Source organism: Microtus oregoni, unplaced genomic scaffold (assembly GCF_018167655.1).
Source record: "Microtus oregoni isolate MIOR12 unplaced genomic scaffold, Mior012 000018F_ref0000195, whole genome shotgun sequence".
NCBI classification, from domain to species: domain Eukaryota; kingdom Metazoa; phylum Chordata; class Mammalia; order Rodentia; family Cricetidae; genus Microtus; species Microtus oregoni.
The window spans coordinates 29,471,764-29,489,623 of record NW_024543077.1 but is presented as its reverse complement, the minus strand read 5'-3'; the positions used below and the strand labels follow the sequence as shown (position 1 = coordinate 29,489,623).

Genomic DNA, 17,860 nt, shown 5'->3' with positions numbered 1-17,860 from the left:
TTCCAGAGTCAGAATTTGGGGTAAACATGAGAACAGATAAGCAACACAGCAGCCACATTTACTTCTTACCTCCCCAAATCCTCAAACCAAATGGGGGGGATTAGATTCCTTTTTTCATTTCCCAAATGCTGGGATTGAAGTCATGATCCACTTCTTGCCGGATCCTGTGGTCCACTAGTGATTGTTAGCTCTGCCCTCTAATATCCAGGCAAGATTTATTTCTCCGAACAAGAACAAAATGTCATATTAAAAATTGGTAAGCATAGTGAGTGAACATTTGTAGCATCAACAGACTAGGGACTCAAGAACTGGGAAAAAAGAACTTATTATGGAACCAAAATAGGACTGTGGAGACCAAGTTAGAGATACAGCCCTTTGTGTTCATGGGTTTCATGTACATGAACATGATCATGCTATAAAAAATAGGACCACAGCAACGTGCTCCAACCAGGTGAAAAAGCATTTGCAGGACCTACTGGCTGAGGGCACCTTTAGGAATGTGACCAGGATTGGCATGTTGGATAGGCAAATGAGGTACTTGAGTAGAGGCAGCAGAAGCATGGCACAAACAAGGACAAAGTCATTGCTGACTGATGTGTCACCACAGGCCAGCTTCAGCACATCCAGGACCTTACAGGTGAAGTGTCTAAATACTTTTTGGCCATACAAGGGCAGTCTCATGGCAATGACTGTTTCTGTCAACAACCCAAAGAGGTAGAGTACCCAGAAGTCTCTTGGAGGCATGAAGAAATACCTGTGGCTCATGTGCACGGGTACCCGAGTTGCTGACAAATAGCAAGGTAGTGATCACAGGCCATGATGACAAGCAGCAGGCATTCTGTGGAGCCTGTGAAATGTCTCAGATGCATCTGGATGTCACAGCCATTAGAGAAGATGGTCTTCTGGGATGAGAGAAGGTGGAACAGCATCAGAGGCACAAAGGAGATGTGTAGCAGATTCTCTAAATGGAAATATTACTCAGAAATTGTATGAGTGTGTGTAGACAGAGATCCAACATGCACACGGCCATGAAGGCAGTGTTCCGAGCCGGGTCACCAGATACATAACTGAGCACAGAAGAAAGACTAGGTGCTCCAGGGATGAGTAGTCAGAAAATTCCTTCAAGATAAACTCAGAGACTTTTGACCTGCTGCTGAGCTACATTGTTGGGAGCAGTGAGACCCCAGATCCTAAATTTCTTGTAATCCCTGATTTGAGTGCCTACAGCTGCTCTGAGCACAAGACCTTCAGGAGTTCCTGATGGTTTTTGGTGGGTTTGGCTGGGGTGTGGCTATCTCTATATAATCTGCCCCTGAACACAATAAAGGGAGCATTCTTGGGGAATTCAAGGATGATCTGTGTCACTGTCTCTCTGTCTGGTGTGTCTGTATATTTTAACCTCCAGCCCCCTTGCCCAAAGCTAGTGAACTGAGTGCCAGCGCACAGAGCACAGACACAGGGGCTCGGGGCATGGCATTTGGAGATCTCCACCGAGATATCAGCACTACATAACACAGAGTTATGTACACAGTAGAGTGGAAGGACAGAGGATGCAGGGTATTGAGAACAGAAAAATTGTTAAGGTCTTTTCCAACATGGATACAGGTTCTGTGACTTTGGGAGTCTTCTAATTTTCTGTAGGTTACATCGCATCCATGTGAATAGTGAGGATAATATCCCTAAGAGGGTATTTATCGAAGTATGAATAGGCAGAATCACAGAGATCCAAATATGAATGAGAAATAAAGGTCTTTACTGTAGGGCTCCTTGAAACCTCTAAATGGCTAATGTTTATTGGTGGCTTTCCAAAAGCAATGTAGATTATGCCCTTACAAACTTATCTGAATTTACATCCACTTCACCTCTGGTCCTATGCCCAAGAAGAGCCCTGCAAACAGCATTTGAGAGCTGGTATCCTAGATCAGAGGTCCTAAAACTTACTCACATACTGGAATTATTTGGAAGACGGTCAAAACACAGTGTGTTTTCCTTCCAGTTTCTGGCTTAGGGCAGATGTGTGTTGTTACTGCTCTACTGGCACAGGGATGAATGGCTCTAAAGGTTCTGCTGACTTTGCTGCAGCCTCTAAGCCATGGCTTGCACTGTTCTCACTATCTGGAATATTTTCATTTTTCCTACACTTGTAGCTGATCTGTCTCTTCTGGTTCTGTTTGCCACACACCGCATGCTTTTTGTCTCAGGAAGGGGGCAGCTACTGACCTATAAGCCTGTGAGTGAGCCCACCCCCACAGAGATAATCTGTTAGGTGCTTTGTATGGGCTACAGCTTTAGAAGATGTCTCCTTTGTATTTACATCTCTACTTCAGAATCAGAAATGGTTTTAGAATTAGACAGTGTCAATCCTTCTCTAAATCCAAGCACAATGTTAAAAGAAAAACTCAAAACTTCTGTCTCATATCAATAGCCTTCTGCTATGGGACAGAAAGAAGATAGATTTTAAAGGAACATTTTACTTTCCTTCATGCCCATTTTGTCTATATCTTATATTTCACTGAAAATATGTCTACATGAATAATGTTTACATTTTCAACAATGAACAGCTTCCAAGAAGAAGAAATTGGAGCCCCACAATGTCTCTACCTGATTTATATGAAAGCATGATGCTAATAGCACTGTAAGACTGACTTATGGGTACAAGCTGCAGATATGGTGCACCTTCTTACAACGTTCTGGCCACAATTCCAAATAAGAACTTCAGAACAACCCTATCAAATACTTAGAAATCATTTTACTTTTATAATATCACATAGAAAGAACATTGCCCCATGACATCTGGAAGCAATTCTAGAAGATGCCATCCCCTCTCCCAACAAAGTTTGTCTTTATGGTTAGGGACAACATTTAAGAGTTGATTATTACTCATATAGGGTTGCGTGAAATTATGTATACCCAGAGATCTCAAAAAAAGAGGGAAAATTGAATGGGATAATAGGTAGATAACTTACTCACACTAATAATAATAGTTTGTATTAGAAGGAATACTTGTGAACTATTATTTGTGGATAATTTACATTGGTATAGACTTTTCTTTGATACAAATTTAAACTATACTTATCATATAGAATATTTCTATTTTTGTTTAGAATGTTTGTAACACCTATGCAAAGTTATTTTGTCAGATTGTATCTATGCATGATTCTACCTCTGTTTAAAACATTTTGTTTATTGACACAATTTTATGAGATATTTATCATAGTGCATTATATAATTCTACCTCTGATCAAGATACTTATACATGGTTTATATTTTGAGATCATTTTCCTGTTTTACCGCATAGCTGATTAAAGATATTTTATATTCTGATAGGAAATCTTAATCTTCAACATTGTAATGAGACTTTAGTTGATTGCTCAGGCAGTCAGTTGTCTCTGTCATCTACTACACTTTTTGCGGGCTGCTGCACTTCACTACCTGCCTACTCAAGTAATATTAATGCTCTTCTCAGGCCTTTGATGGGGTTGAAGATGAGATAATCATACTTACCATCCTCTTATTATCTAGCCAAGCCATTTCTACTACAATACATGGATTCCTTAGGATAGAATGCTTATCAAAACATTAGGATATATTCCTTCCTTAATATTGATTATGCTTGTAATTCTAACTTTATATTTGACATCTGTTTCTTGTATACATACTTTTGTATTTAGTTTGGAATTCATTTTTTTTTTTTTGGTTTTTTGAGACAGGGTTTCTCTGTGGTTTTGGAGCCTGTCCTGAAACTAGCTCTTGTAGACCAGGCTGGTCTCGAACTCACAGATATCTGCCTGCCTCTGTCTCCCGAATGCTGGGATTAAAGGCATGCGCCACCACCGCCCGGCCTTTTTTTGTTTTTCGAGACAGGGTTTCCCTGTGGTGTTTGAGCCTGTCCTGGAACTAGCTCTTGTAGACCAGGCTGGTCTTGAACTCACAGAGATCCACCTGCCTCTGCCTCCCGAGGTCTGGGATTAAAGGCTTGCACCACCACCACCCAGCCATGTTTGGAATTTCTTATTTAAGCAAAAGGGAGATCTTCAGCAATAGCCTGTAAGATACCACTCCATTTGGGCATGGTTTCCTACATTATAAAAAATCTGTAAACTGTGTGGTCACTTTCTTCAATTCAGTTCTTGATCCTGGCTGCTAGATTTATTGGATACAAGATCCATTGCTCTGGGGCTGGAGATATGGCTCAGTGGTTAAGAGCACTGACTGCTGTTCCAGAGGACCCGAGTTCAATTCCCAGCACCGACATGGTAGCTCACAACTGTCTGAAGATCCAGTTGCTGGGTATCTGACACCTTCACACATAAAAATAAAGTTAAATAAACCATGAAAATATTTTTTTTTAAAAAAAGATCCATTGCCTTGTAGGTGCTCATCTGACCTATAAAAGCCCAAGATATTCTTACACTCTAACTTGGTATTTTCAAAAGTTAAAGATTCAATTAGTACTCACATAGTACAGGGTCTGTCACTCTGACTTGTACAACCTTCAAAATTCATAATAAAAACATGAACTCAGTGTTTAATGGTGAATTTAGAATGAATGCAGCTATATTAAGTAAAATCAAACACTTCTCTCTCTCATGTGAGTTTGATCATAGGTTTGGACACATGGGGAGATATGGTATACACCGTCAATTTTCTTTTGGAAAATATGTGTGGTATGCTTTTACTTAAATGTCATAAATCAGTTTGCCTTGGAAAGAGGAATTATTTTATTCAGCTACAAAATTAAGCATATTTCAACTATTCATTTTGTACTTTGTATAATTCACCCATTAACTGCTGTTAACCAAAGATTTTTTTAACTGTTTTTATTCAACTACTCTCCCTTCCTCTCCCCTCCCCCTTTCCCATGATCCACATGTTCCCAATTTAGTAAGATCTTGTCTTTGTCTAGGTCTATATAGAATAGATTTATGTATATCTCTTTGTTTCCATTTTGTTGTCTATGTTCTTTGTGAATTGTAGACTGGTTGTTCGGTTTTATATTTAAACGCCACTTAGGACTGAGTACATTTATATTTTTCTTTCTGGGTCTGGGTTAACTCACTCTTATGTTTTCTAGATCCAAAAATTTGCCCATAAATTTAAAGATGTAATTGTCTTTATCCATGTTAATTTGTCCATTCTTCAGTGGAAGGGATGTTTTCAGGTTCTGGCTGTGAACAAATAATGTTGCTGTGAACATAGTTGACCGCTTGTACTTGTAGTATGCCTGAGCATCCATTGGGTACATATCCAAAGTGGTATTGCTGGATTTTAAGATAAAATGTTTCCTAATTTTCTTTCATTCTTTCTTTTTAATTTTTGGTTTTCCAAGACTAGGTTTCTCTGTAGACATGGAGTCTGTCCTGGAACTAGCTCTTGTAGACCAGGCTGGTCTCGAACTCACAGATATCTGCCTGCCTCTGTCTCCCGAATGCTGGGATTAAAGGCATGCGCCACCACCGCCCGGCCTTTTTTTGTTTTTCGAGACAGGGTTTCCCTGTGGTGTTTGAGCCTGTCCTGGAACTAGCTCTTGTAGACCAGGCTGGTCTTGAACTCACAGAGATCCACCTGCCTCTGCCTCCCGAGGTCTGGGATTAAAGGCTTGCACCACCACCACCCAGCCATGTTTGGAATTTCTTATTTAAGCAAAAGGGAGATCTTCAGCAATAGCCTGTAAGATACCACTCCATTTGGGCATGGTTTCCTACATTATAAAAAATCTGTAAACTGTGTGGTCACTTTCTTCAATTCAGTTCTTGATCCTGGCTGCTAGATTTATTGGATACAAGATCCATTGCTCTGGGGCTGGAGATATGGCTCAGTGGTTAAGAGCACTGACTGCTGTTCCAGAGGACCCGAGTTCAATTCCCAGCACCGACATGGTAGCTCACAACTGTCTGAAGATCCAGTTGCTGGGTATCTGACACCTTCACACATAAAAATAAAGTTAAATAAACCATGAAAATATTTTTTTTTAAAAAAAGATCCATTGCCTTGTAGGTGCTCATCTGACCTATAAAAGCCCAAGATATTCTTACACTCTAACTTGGTATTTTCAAAAGTTAAAGATTCAATTAGTACTCACATAGTACAGGGTCTGTCACTCTGACTTGTACAACCTTCAAAATTCATAATAAAAACATGAACTCAGTGTTTAATGGTGAATTTAGAATGAATGCAGCTATATTAAGTAAAATCAAACACTTCTCTCTCTCATGTGAGTTTGATCATAGGTTTGGACACATGGGGAGATATGGTATACACCGTCAATTTTCTTTTGGAAAATATGTGTGGTATGCTTTTACTTAAATGTCATAAATCAGTTTGCCTTGGAAAGAGGAATTATTTTATTCAGCTACAAAATTAAGCATATTTCAACTATTCATTTTGTACTTTGTATAATTCACCCATTAACTGCTGTTAACCAAAGATTTTTTTAACTGTTTTTATTCAACTACTCTCCCTTCCTCTCCCCTCCCCCTTTCCCATGATCCACATGTTCCCAATTTAGTAAGATCTTGTCTTTGTCTAGGTCTATATAGAATAGATTTATGTATATCTCTTTGTTTCCATTTTGTTGTCTATGTTCTTTGTGAATTGTAGACTGGTTGTTCGGTTTTATATTTAAACGCCACTTAGGACTGAGTACATTTATATTTTTCTTTCTGGGTCTGGGTTAACTCACTCTTATGTTTTCTAGATCCAAAAATTTGCCCATAAATTTGAAGATGTAATTGTCTTTATCCATGTTAATTTGACCATTCTTCAGTGGAAGGGATGTTTTCAGGTTCTGGCTGTGAACAAATAATGTTGCTGTGAACATAGTTGACCACTTGTCCTTGTAGTATGCCTTAGCATCCATTGAGTACATATCCAAAGTGGTATTGCTGGGTTTTAAGATAACTTGTTTCCTAATTTTCATTCATTCTTTCTTTATAATTTTTGGTTTTCCAAGACTAGGTTTCTCTGTAGACATGGAGTCTGTCCTGGAACTAGCTCTTGTAGACCAGGCTGGCCTTGAAGTCAGAGGGGCCTGTCTCTGCCTCCCAAGTGCAGGGATTAAAGGCGTGCCTCACAACCAGGCAGTTGGCTTTCTCATTTTCTGAGAAAACGCCATATCAAGGTGGCTGACTCAGTTTGCAACCCCATCAGCAATGGAGGAGTATTCCCTTAACCCCACATCCTCTCCACCTTAAGTTGTCACCAATGTTTTTGATTTTGGCTATTATTACAGATATGAGGGAATTTCAGAGTTGTTCTGGTTTTCATTTCTCTAATGGCTAAGGAGTTTGGAAATATCACTAAGTGTCTCTCAGTAATTTTAGATTCATATGTTGAAAGTTCTTTATGTCTGTACTCCATTTAATATTGGATTATTTGTTCTTTTGATGACTATTTCCTTGTATGTTTTAAAGATCAGTCCTCTGTCCAATGTGGGGAAGGTGAAGATCTTTTCCCATACTATAGGCTGCCTTTTATGTATTTCTGATCCTGTCTTTGGTTCACAGAAACTTTTGTTTCAGAAGGTCTCATTTATTATTTTCTTTCAATGTCTGTGCTACTGGGGTTATAATTTGAAAGTGGTCTCTTTTGCCACTGTGTTCAAGTACACTTCCTATGTCTTTTATATGGTTTAGGCTGTTTGGCTTTATGTTATGGTCTTTGATCCATTTGGACTTGAGTTTTATTCATGATGATAGATGTGGATCTACTTTCATTTTCCCCCACACTGATATTGGTATGCCAGCACCATGTTGAATATGCTTTCTTTTTCCATCATATATTTTTTGGTTCTTTGACAAAATTCAGGTGTAGTAGGTGAGTGGATTGATATCCGATTCTTAGAATCAGTTCCATTGGTCCTCCTGTCTGTTTTTGTGCCAATACCAGGCTCTTTTCAGTACTGTAGCTCTGTAGTAGACTGAAGTCAGGGAATGTGATGACTCCAGAAATTATTTATTGTATACAGTTGTTTTGGATATCCTACATTTTTTTTGCTTCTCTATATGAAGTTGAGTATTTTTATTTTGAGGTCTGTGAAGAATTTTTCTGATGTTTACATGGGAATGGTATTGAATCTGTAGATTGCTTTTGGAAAGGTTTTCATTTTTACTATCTATCTATTTATTTATTTATTTACTTATTTATTTGGTTTTTTCGAGACAGGGTTTCTCTGTGGCTTTGGAGCCTGTCCTGGAACTAGCTCTGTAGACCTGGCTGGTCTCAAACTCACAGAGATCCGCCTGCCTCTGCCTCCCGAGTGCTGGGATTAAAGGCGTGCGCCACCATCGCCAAGCCATTTTTACTATCTTGAGTTCTACCTAACAAGGGCAAGGGACATCTTCCCATTCTGTGGTGTCTTCTTCGGTTGTTTTCTTCAAAGATTTAATGTTCATTTCCTACAGTACTTTCACTTGTTTAGTAAGTTGTTCCATAATATTTTATATTATTTCTGGCTATGGTTAACAGTGATGTTTCCATAATATATTAATTCTAGCCATCTTTTTCAAAAAATATTCCTTGTAACCACCTTCTATCACCTACCTTCCTGATGACCATTTCCAATCTTCTGATAACCATAATTATACCCCAACTTCTAAGGGAATTTTTAAACAAAACATACAAGGAAATGTATGAGAGATTTGACTCTTCAAGCCTCTCGTATTTCAGTTAATGGTATCCTGTGGGCTTAAAAACATCATTGAATTTAATGATTTTATGGTTCTGGTTTGACAGCCAAATTTTGTTTCTTTCACTGGACCTTTTTATTTTTTTATATTTATTTATGTATACAATATTCTGTTTGTGTTTATGCCTGCTGGCCAGAAGAGGGCACCAGACCATGTGGTTGCTGGGAATTGAACTCAGGACCTTTGGAAGAGCAGGCAATCCTCTTAACCACTGAGCCATCTCTCCAGCCCCCCACAGGCCGCTTTTTAATGTTTTGGCTGTTTTCAGGGAGTTTTTTTTTTTTTTTACCTAGTTCTAGATTCAGAGTTAAGGTGCTTTTCTTTGGCTCTGGTTTCAGGCCCAATGTTAGAATACCCTTGCTGTAACCCATAATACTTCATAAAAGGTTTTATGAAATACAATCCTGGTTCAAACTAAAATAAAAAGAGGTATCATCATGCTTAAACAGATTGTGGACACTATCAAATTTTTCTCTACACAATAGCTGCTTTTGGTTAACTAACTGTAAGTGGCTTAAGATCTTAAAGAATAATTTAACATGAGCCCCTAGTTTTTTTCCTCAGGCCCAAAAGATTGTGATAATATGCACAAGCTTTATCAGATTGATTACACACAAAGTCTTACTCTCATATGAAGCATAAAACAATATGACACTGAATTAATTTATAGAGTTTCACTACAGTATGATGTTTTCTCATGTTTTTTGAAGAATAAAGACATTAACTTCAGACTTTCTCTACAGGTAGGCTCATATTATGTATTGAGATGATTGAAGGAGCTGCCGGCCTCTTCGTGCGACCCAGCTTCTGGCTGCCTAGCTAGCTTATGCCCTGAAATAACAACACACAAATGGTATTCAACAAAACACTGCTTGGCCCATTATATCTAGCCTCTTTTAGGCCAATTCTCACATATTAATTTAGCCCATTTCTAATAATCTGTGTAGCACCACGAGGTGTGCTTACCAGGAAAGATTCAGCATGTGTGACCTGGTGGCTGGCTGCATTGAATCTACCCAGGACAGGAGAGGAAATGACATCTGCCTCACTTTCCTCTGCCTCCAAGCATTCTGTTCTGTCTATTCCACCCACCTAAGGGCTGGCCTCAAATGGGGCCAAGGCAGTTTCTTTATTAATCAATGACCTTCCTCCATCATTTCCCCTTTTTCTGTTTAAACAAGAAGGAAAGGCTTTCACTTTAACATGGGAAAATTACATATAACAAAACAGTTACAATTAAGAATTACAATACTTACATCTATTTTATCTTTATCATAACTAAGAAAAACAATAACTCTTCTTCAACTCCATCAAAAACTCCAGAAAGATATAATATTAGCTGGGCAGTGAGAAATAAGCAACTTACAAAACTCTAGAAATCACAGAGACATCTCACTTCCTGGACAGTCACCCAAAGTTCTTCTGTACAGTTGGGGCATCCATCTTCGGCCTACAGGGCCATAGTTTCCAGCAGACATTTCAATGAAGCAGGAAATTTCAAAGGCAGTTCAGTCACTATCTGCTGTGTCCTACAGAATGTCTCGCAGACTCTTTCATGAATCAGGAACCCTGAAAGATCATCTCACATTTAGGCAAGTTCAGCAGTCCTCTCTCTGAGGGTTCTCTGTGCCCAGTTTATGTAGTATTCCGGGCAAGAGCAGTTTCTTGCCCAAATGGCTATCAAACTCCATAAGGAGGCTCTTCAATGCCCATCTTCCTCTTGAAGTAGCTGGTGTTGCCAGGAGCAGATGTGTCTCATTGACATGCAAAACCCTAAGTTACTAAAATATTTTAAATGCCATATTCTGCAGTCTTTGAAGAATATGAAGAATGCCTATCTAAAATATATCTATGCACATCTAAAAAAATCTAACATGAATAGAAACTTGACTATCATAGATGATTATCTATTAACAACTTATATACATTACATTTTTAAATAAACTACACAATCACAATACCTTAATCAATATCAGAAATATATATACACACATAACAAAATTGACCTTAAATTAGTATCAGTAAAGCAAGATCCATTTCAATCCAAATTATTTATATCTATATTATATCACCCTTTAAATGTAAAAGAACATTTATAAATAATATTTGGGAATATGGATGTAGTTATTTCTCTCCAAACTGCTTCCTGCTGTATAGGGGCACTGTTAATCAGGTCTTTGAGGGTATAACCTGTGTGCTAGATTTGTCTCAGTTAGCAGATAAACAATTTTCTGAAGGTGTTCACAGCAACCTTTCAGGAGGGCGTGGTCTATCATACCATATTAGAATAGAAGCAATCCATAGGGTCTTATCCTGTGAAAACAAAAGAAGAATCTCTTTTCCAAAGTATCATATCCTTAGATCCAAATTCTGAAGTCAAGGTATTTTCAAAATATCTATCTTGGATTAGTTCAGCAGCATTTATAAACAAATATCTTTTAGCAGATGTTGCTTTTTCCTCACCATTAAAATAATTCAAAGAGAGTACAATAGCATACAGTATCAAGATTCTCTGTGTATTTTCCATCTTTGTGTGGTTTTACTTTAACCTCTATTTCATTTATTTTTACTTTTATTTTATATTCTCTGTATATCTTTGCCCTGGAATAACTGTAGACCAGGCTGTCCTTGAACTCTCAGAGATCTGCCTTTCTCTGCCTCCCAGGCATTGGGATTAAAGGCGTGTAATACCACACTTTGAAGTCACAGAAGTCAATCTCCCTCTGCCTCCCAAGTGTTGGAATTAAAGGTGTGTGCTACCACACCCAACTACTCTCTTTCTTCCCTTTTATTTGTTTTTTATTTTAAGAACTTTAACTTTTAGCCTGCATATATTCTTAACACACTGTAAATCATTTAAAGGTTTTCTTTGTTTTTGAATCTCTCTTTACTATATATCTCCCTCTCTTTTTCTGACCACATGAGCTTTTAAACTACTGAGCAATATGGGCAAGATTAAAGCCGTGGCTTTGGCGGCTAGATCCAGCCTTAGCTTTCAGCTTCATGGTTGAGGTACCAGCGGTAGCCATGTTTATTGCCACAAGTCTATGGCATTTCAAGGTCCCTGCCAGCAAGCAAGCTGAAGCATTCTGCTCCCAGACCACACTCAGTCAACTGCCTGCCTGAAAGAGTCAGAGTCTGCCCTGGCAGGACAGCCCAGAAGGGGGCATTTTAAAATGGCACTTTTTCCTGCTACTGCTGAAAACAAAGAAGCATTCAGTTGGCTTTTATCAACACCATTTAAGTGTTTCTTGGCAGGACCTCTTAAGAGCTGCAGGGTTTTGCAGCTAAAGCTCAGTCAGGAAGCCTCTCTTAAATGAAAGTGCTTGCTTGCCTCAAGCAAGCAGAGCATAATGAGAAATTGCTGCTACCAAGAAAACATGCTTTATTCTTTCCCAAGCTTTCTCAGGCTTTATGTGGAAGCAGTTGTCCACATAGAAACCATTCTGTTGAAGGAGCTGCGGGCCGCTTCCTGCCACCCAGGTCCCGGCTGCCTGGCGAGTTTGGGCCCCAAAATAACAACACACAAATTGTATTAATTAAAACACTGCTTGGCCCACTATGTCTAGCCTCTTCTAGGCTAATTCTCACATATTAATTTAGCCTATTTCTAATCTGTGTAGCACCAAGAGGTGCGCTTACCGGGAAAGATTCAGCATGTCTGCCCTGGTGGCAGGCTGCATTGCATCTTCCTCAGACAGGAGAGGAAATGATGTCTGCTTCACTTCCCTCTTCCTTCAGGCATTCTGTTCTGTCGACTTCACCCACCTAAGGGCTGGCCTATCAAATGGGCCAAGGCAGTTTCTTGATTAACCAATGACCTTTCTCCACCTACCACAAATTCCATTCATCAATATCTCTACAGTAGGTGTTATTTTATGCCTTTCAAGAGTACAGGGGTTCTGTAAAGGCCTTACCACACTGATTTCACTCATAAGGTTTCTTTCTAGTGTGCATTCTTTTATGAATGTGAAGACTATTTTCATATTCAAAGGTCTTAATACACTGATTGGATTCATAGGGTTTCTATCCAATATGTGATCTTTTATGCCTTTGAAGTTGACTATGGTGTGCAAAGGCCTGACCACACTGATTACATTCATAGGGTTTCTCTCCAGTATGTGTTCTTTTATGGCTTTGAAGATTACTGTGAACTGCAAAGGCCTTAGCACACTGATTACATTCAAAGGGTTTCTCTCCAGTATGTGTTCTTTTATGCACTTGAAGATGACTACGACGTGCAAAGGCCTTAGCACACTGATTACATTCATAGGGTTTCTCTCCAGTATGTGTTCTTTTATGTTTTTGAAGAGCACTGTTGTCAGCAAAGGCCTTAGCACACTGATTACATTCATAGGGTTTTTCTCCAGTATGTCTTCTTTTATGCAATTGAAGGTTACCTTGTTGAGCAAAGGCCTTACCACAGTGATTACACTCATAGGGTTTCTCTCCAGTATGTGTTCTTTTATGGTTTTGAAGAGAACTGTTGTCAGCAAAGGCCTTAGCACACTGATTACATTCATAGGGTTTCTCTCCAGTATGTGTTCTTTTATGTTTTTTAAGAGCACTGTTGTCAGCAAAGGCCTTAGCACACTGATTACATTCATAGGGTTTTTCTCCAGTATGTGTTCTTTTATGCAATTGAAAATTACCTTGTTGAGCAAAGGCCTTACCACAGTGACTACACTCATAGGGTTTCTCTCCAGTATGTGTTCTTTTATGTTTTTGAAGAGAACTGTTGTCAGCAAAGGCCTTAGCACACTGATTACATTCATAGGGTTTCTCTCCAGTATGTCTTCTTTTATGGCTTTGAAGTTTACTGTAAACTGCAAAGGCCTTAGCACACTGATTACATTCAAAGGGTTTCTCTCCAGTATGTGTTCTTTCATGCACTTGAAGATGACTACGACATGCAAAGGCCTTACCACACTGATTACATTCATAGGGTTTCTCTCCAGTATGTGTTCTTTTATGTTTTTGAAGAGCACTGTTGTCAGCAAAGGCCTTACCACACTGATTACACTCAACGGGTTTCTCTCCAGTATGTGTTCTTTTATGAGTTTGAAGAACACTGTATTGAGTAAAGTCTTTACCACACTGATTATATTCATAGGGTTTCTCTCCAGTATGTGTTCTTTTATGCGTTTGAAGATGATTGTGATGAAGAAAGGTTTTATCACATTGCCTAATTTTAGAGCATTTTTCTCCGGTATGTGTTTTTTTATTCCTTAGAAGATGAGTGTTATAACACAAGGCTTTAGCACAGTGAGAATATACGGAAAACGTCGCTCCAGTTTGATTTCTTTCAATCCTGCAAGGATAATTTATGCATATAAAAGTTTCACCACATTCAATGCACTGTTAAACCTCATCTCTATATGAATTAACTTCATATTTTTTCCAATTGTAAAAAGGCATCAAACATTATGGTTCTATAACTTTGTTTTAAATCATGGTTTGTTTACCCATTAGGGGTCATTTTGCATCTCAAAAAATATTTGTAATGATAATTGCCTTTCTGCAATGGTTTACATTTTCATCTATACCTATATTTTTCTATTATATTTTTTACATTTTTGAAGAGAACTGCATACACTGAGTGCTTTACCAACTTTACTACATTTATAAATTTTACTATATCGTGAATCATTATACATTTGCTAAGTGAACTAAGACACCTAAAATATTTGCACAGACCTAGAACTCATCGTGGTTTTTTCACAATGTGATTTTATGTATTAACAATGATGGTAGAAAATGAATTAACTTTGCATTTTTGTATCAAACTCAATAAGTATACTCTACATTGGAACTACATTTTATCTTCATAATTGTTCTTAAGGAGAGGTATGCTAAATATTTCCATATCCCTATGCTCATACTCTTGTGTCAAGAGTAACATATGAAATATATGAAATATATGTAATATAAGAAAGGAAGAATAGTCAATAAAAGATTTCCACATTGAATCCTCACGGTTTGACTTTCTTTTCCTCAGACTTGTGGTATAGATACCAAGATTTCTCCACAACATCTGCCCCTTGATCCTTGACTCCAAGAGCTGCTTTCATTAAACTTAACACAGTCACAAAAACTATTTGAGTAATACAAGGCTTACCATGGGCTATTGATTTAGTAGGAAGTTTGGCAGCTATATTCATCATCACTGAAATGTGTATACATTTTCTGTCATGAGTAACAAGAAACAAATGGACTGGTAGATGTATAATATAATTCTCATGGTTAATGGTAAAATCTGTATAGTCATTGCTTCCTTGACTTTTTCTTAAATGAATGCCTTGCAAATGCAATTCACATACAGGAAATTGAGCTATATGGATTTGTGAGAATTTAATAACCATCGATGCATTTAAAGCTGTGCTTATTTACACTGTTGTTTTGTTTAAAAGTGTCATAACACATTATAAACTCATCAGAGGCACATTGTTATAAACTTGCATAAGAAAATTACCTTGGGGGGCTGGAGAGATGGCTCAGTGGTTAAGGGCACTGGCTGCTCTTCCAGAGGTCCTGAGTTCAATTCCCAGCAACCGCATGGTGTTTCACAGCCATCTGTAATGAGATCTGGCGCCCTCCTCTGGCGTGTGGGCATATATGGAGGCAGAATATTGTATACATAATGAATAAATAAATCTTTAAAAAAAAAAAAGAAAATTACCTTGCATGGCTTCTACACCATTGACAATGTTCTTCAGTGTTATAGTCTTCCCAAATGTATCCTAAAGTACAGTACCAAAATATGTATGTTATATTTTTTAACACTGTGAAATAATTAGCTTATTATCCTAAGAACAATGACTGTGTTATTCACCTCATTCTCCTTCTTTCTAAATCAAATTACAGAACAAAATCATAAACCAACGAAAAGTTGTCTCCATATTTTGAAACATGAAAGAAATTTATTTTTACTGATAGTAGTGAGGTTCCTGTAGGTCTCCAGCATCACATCTTTGTAGAGATTCTTCTGGGAAGCATCCAGCAAATCCCACTCTTCCTTAGTGAATATGATATGCACATCATCATAGGTCACTGCCTTCAAAAATATACCACACGTGTGTACAATGTAAGCATGACAGTAGCAACATTGGAATGCATACTTCTTTGACAGTACAGTTGTATGATTCTGGTGTTATCCACTCTTATTCCATGACATAGACAGTTACTTTAGAATGAAATTTAAAAGTAGAGTAAATTTTATCTCTATATCCTTTGTACCACCTTATAAGAGAAATATCAATTCATAAGGAGAGAAAATCAGAAAAGCTGAACAGTACATTGCATGCATGAGAATATTGTACAAAAAAATTACTGACTACAGAAAGGAAAAAAAGATGGACAAACTGGGTGTATTGAAGTATTGTGCCTTTTACCACAACACTCAGAAAACAGAGGTGGGAATCTTTGTCTCTGAGTTGAATGCCAGTCAAGTCTAAGCAATCAGGTCCAGGAGAGGTGGAAATACACATTGAGACCCTGTTTCCATTGTAAACTGGAATGAAACAAAGAATGGTATACAAAGATCTGAAAGACTTTTATTGAACTTCCCACAAAGAATTGTTTTCACTCCAGTTAATGACTCAGAATACTCAGGCAGTATTAATGTTATGAATACATGGCATCTTGGCAATCAGAGTGATGCCCTCTGTCAATTTTTAAAATTCAAGAAATTATGAAGCTCAGCACAGCAGCATATACTTGACATAAAAAAATACCTACATTCTAGCACCATCATCCAATACCATAAAAACAAATAGAGCCAGGAATGATGCCTCCAATTAGTTACAGGAATTGAGAGCCACACAGTTACTCAGATAGGCAAACAAAACAATTAAAACAGCAGGTTACCAAAGTCCTGAGGACTGAATAACAACTGTTTCTGCTATCTTTTATGTGCTTTAGAGATCAAGCCTATAATGATGTTGAAAGCATTTCAGTATAAGTAGGAAGCTGGCTGATTAATGTCAAGCACAACACAGTAGATTTAAATGTCAGGAAATTACTTGAAGGTATTGAGATTCATTGGATACAATGAGGAATTTCATATAGAAGGGCTTCTTCTCCTACTAAAGATCCACAGAAAACTGAAAGAAAACCACTATGGAGAGAAACTTGTTGAAATACATGATCTTTTCTGGGAGGTTGTTCATTCAGTCAAGTACAATGTGAACCCGGTTTCTATTATTTCATGGTCAACAATGGAAAAAATTCATTTAGTCATTTCAATGATTCCCATTTAGTGTTTCTTGAAGAAGGATGCTTTAAAGAAATACAACACCAGCTCAGAATTGAGAAATAAATGTATACTTATTTAGGGATGGACTCTTAAATCATAATCTTATGCTTGAACAGAGATCAGAATCTGAATCACACAGCCAGAAAAGCGGCCCAACTCATGCTCTACATTGACAAGTATAGTATAAGATGCCACGCCCCAATGGGCGGGAAACCACTCGCTGTAATTCTTTCTACAGCATCTCCCCCTTTTGTATAAATAAGAGAGTTTTTTTGTTTGTTTTTTCGAAATAAGAGACTTCTAAGCCCAATACAAAATTATATACAATAAGAACAATATATTCAACAATTTTCCCATCCTAACTAGTTTAATTCTTCTTTAATAAATAATTTGGACAAGTCATGAGAGCAAAGTAACTACAACTATCTAGTTTTCAACCCCATTGAATGTGAGAAGGGAAATATTACTTGAGTAAGCAGAAAGTGCAATCAAGCAACTTTTCAAAATGTGCAACAGGGCAGGAGAGATGGTTCAGAGGTTAAGAGCACTGACAGCTCTTCCAGAGGTCCTGAGTTCAATTCCCTGCAACCACGTGGTGGCTCAGAGTCATCTATGGTGAGATCTGGTACCCTCTTCTGGCAAGCATACATGGAAGGAATGTTGTATACATAATAAATAAATAAATCTTTTTAAAAAAAACAAAATGTGCAACAAATTACAGAGATAACTGGCTACCTGGGCAATCATGCAAAGTCTCATTTGCAACATTGAAGGGACCAACATTTGCTAAGACCTAGAATAACTGACAGATCATTTTCAGAGGTAGAAAATATTTCAAAATCATCTTACCCTGTCTTGTCAAGATTTAACAGACTTGTTTATCCATATTCAGACACCTTCTATCTTTTCAGTAGTTGAG

At 37.9% G+C, this 17,860-nt stretch overlaps 1 protein-coding gene and 1 pseudogene across 1 annotated transcript; both read right to left on the bottom strand.

The window, feature by feature from the left end:
- Positions 1–301: 301 nt before the first annotated feature.
- On the bottom strand, positions 302–6,745 carry LOC121458808 (annotated as a pseudogene).
- Positions 6,746–12,713: 5,968 nt separating this feature from the next.
- LOC121458730 (zinc finger protein 431-like) lies at positions 12,714–15,651 on the bottom strand. Its single transcript, XM_041668036.1, has 3 exons — positions 15,618–15,651; positions 15,367–15,427; positions 12,714–13,914 (listed from the first exon to the last, which is right to left on the bottom strand). The coding sequence occupies exons 1-3, from the start codon at positions 15,649–15,651 to the stop codon at positions 12,714–12,716; spliced, it is 1,296 nt and encodes a 431-aa protein (XP_041523970.1).
- Positions 15,652–17,860: the final 2,209 nt, after the last annotated feature.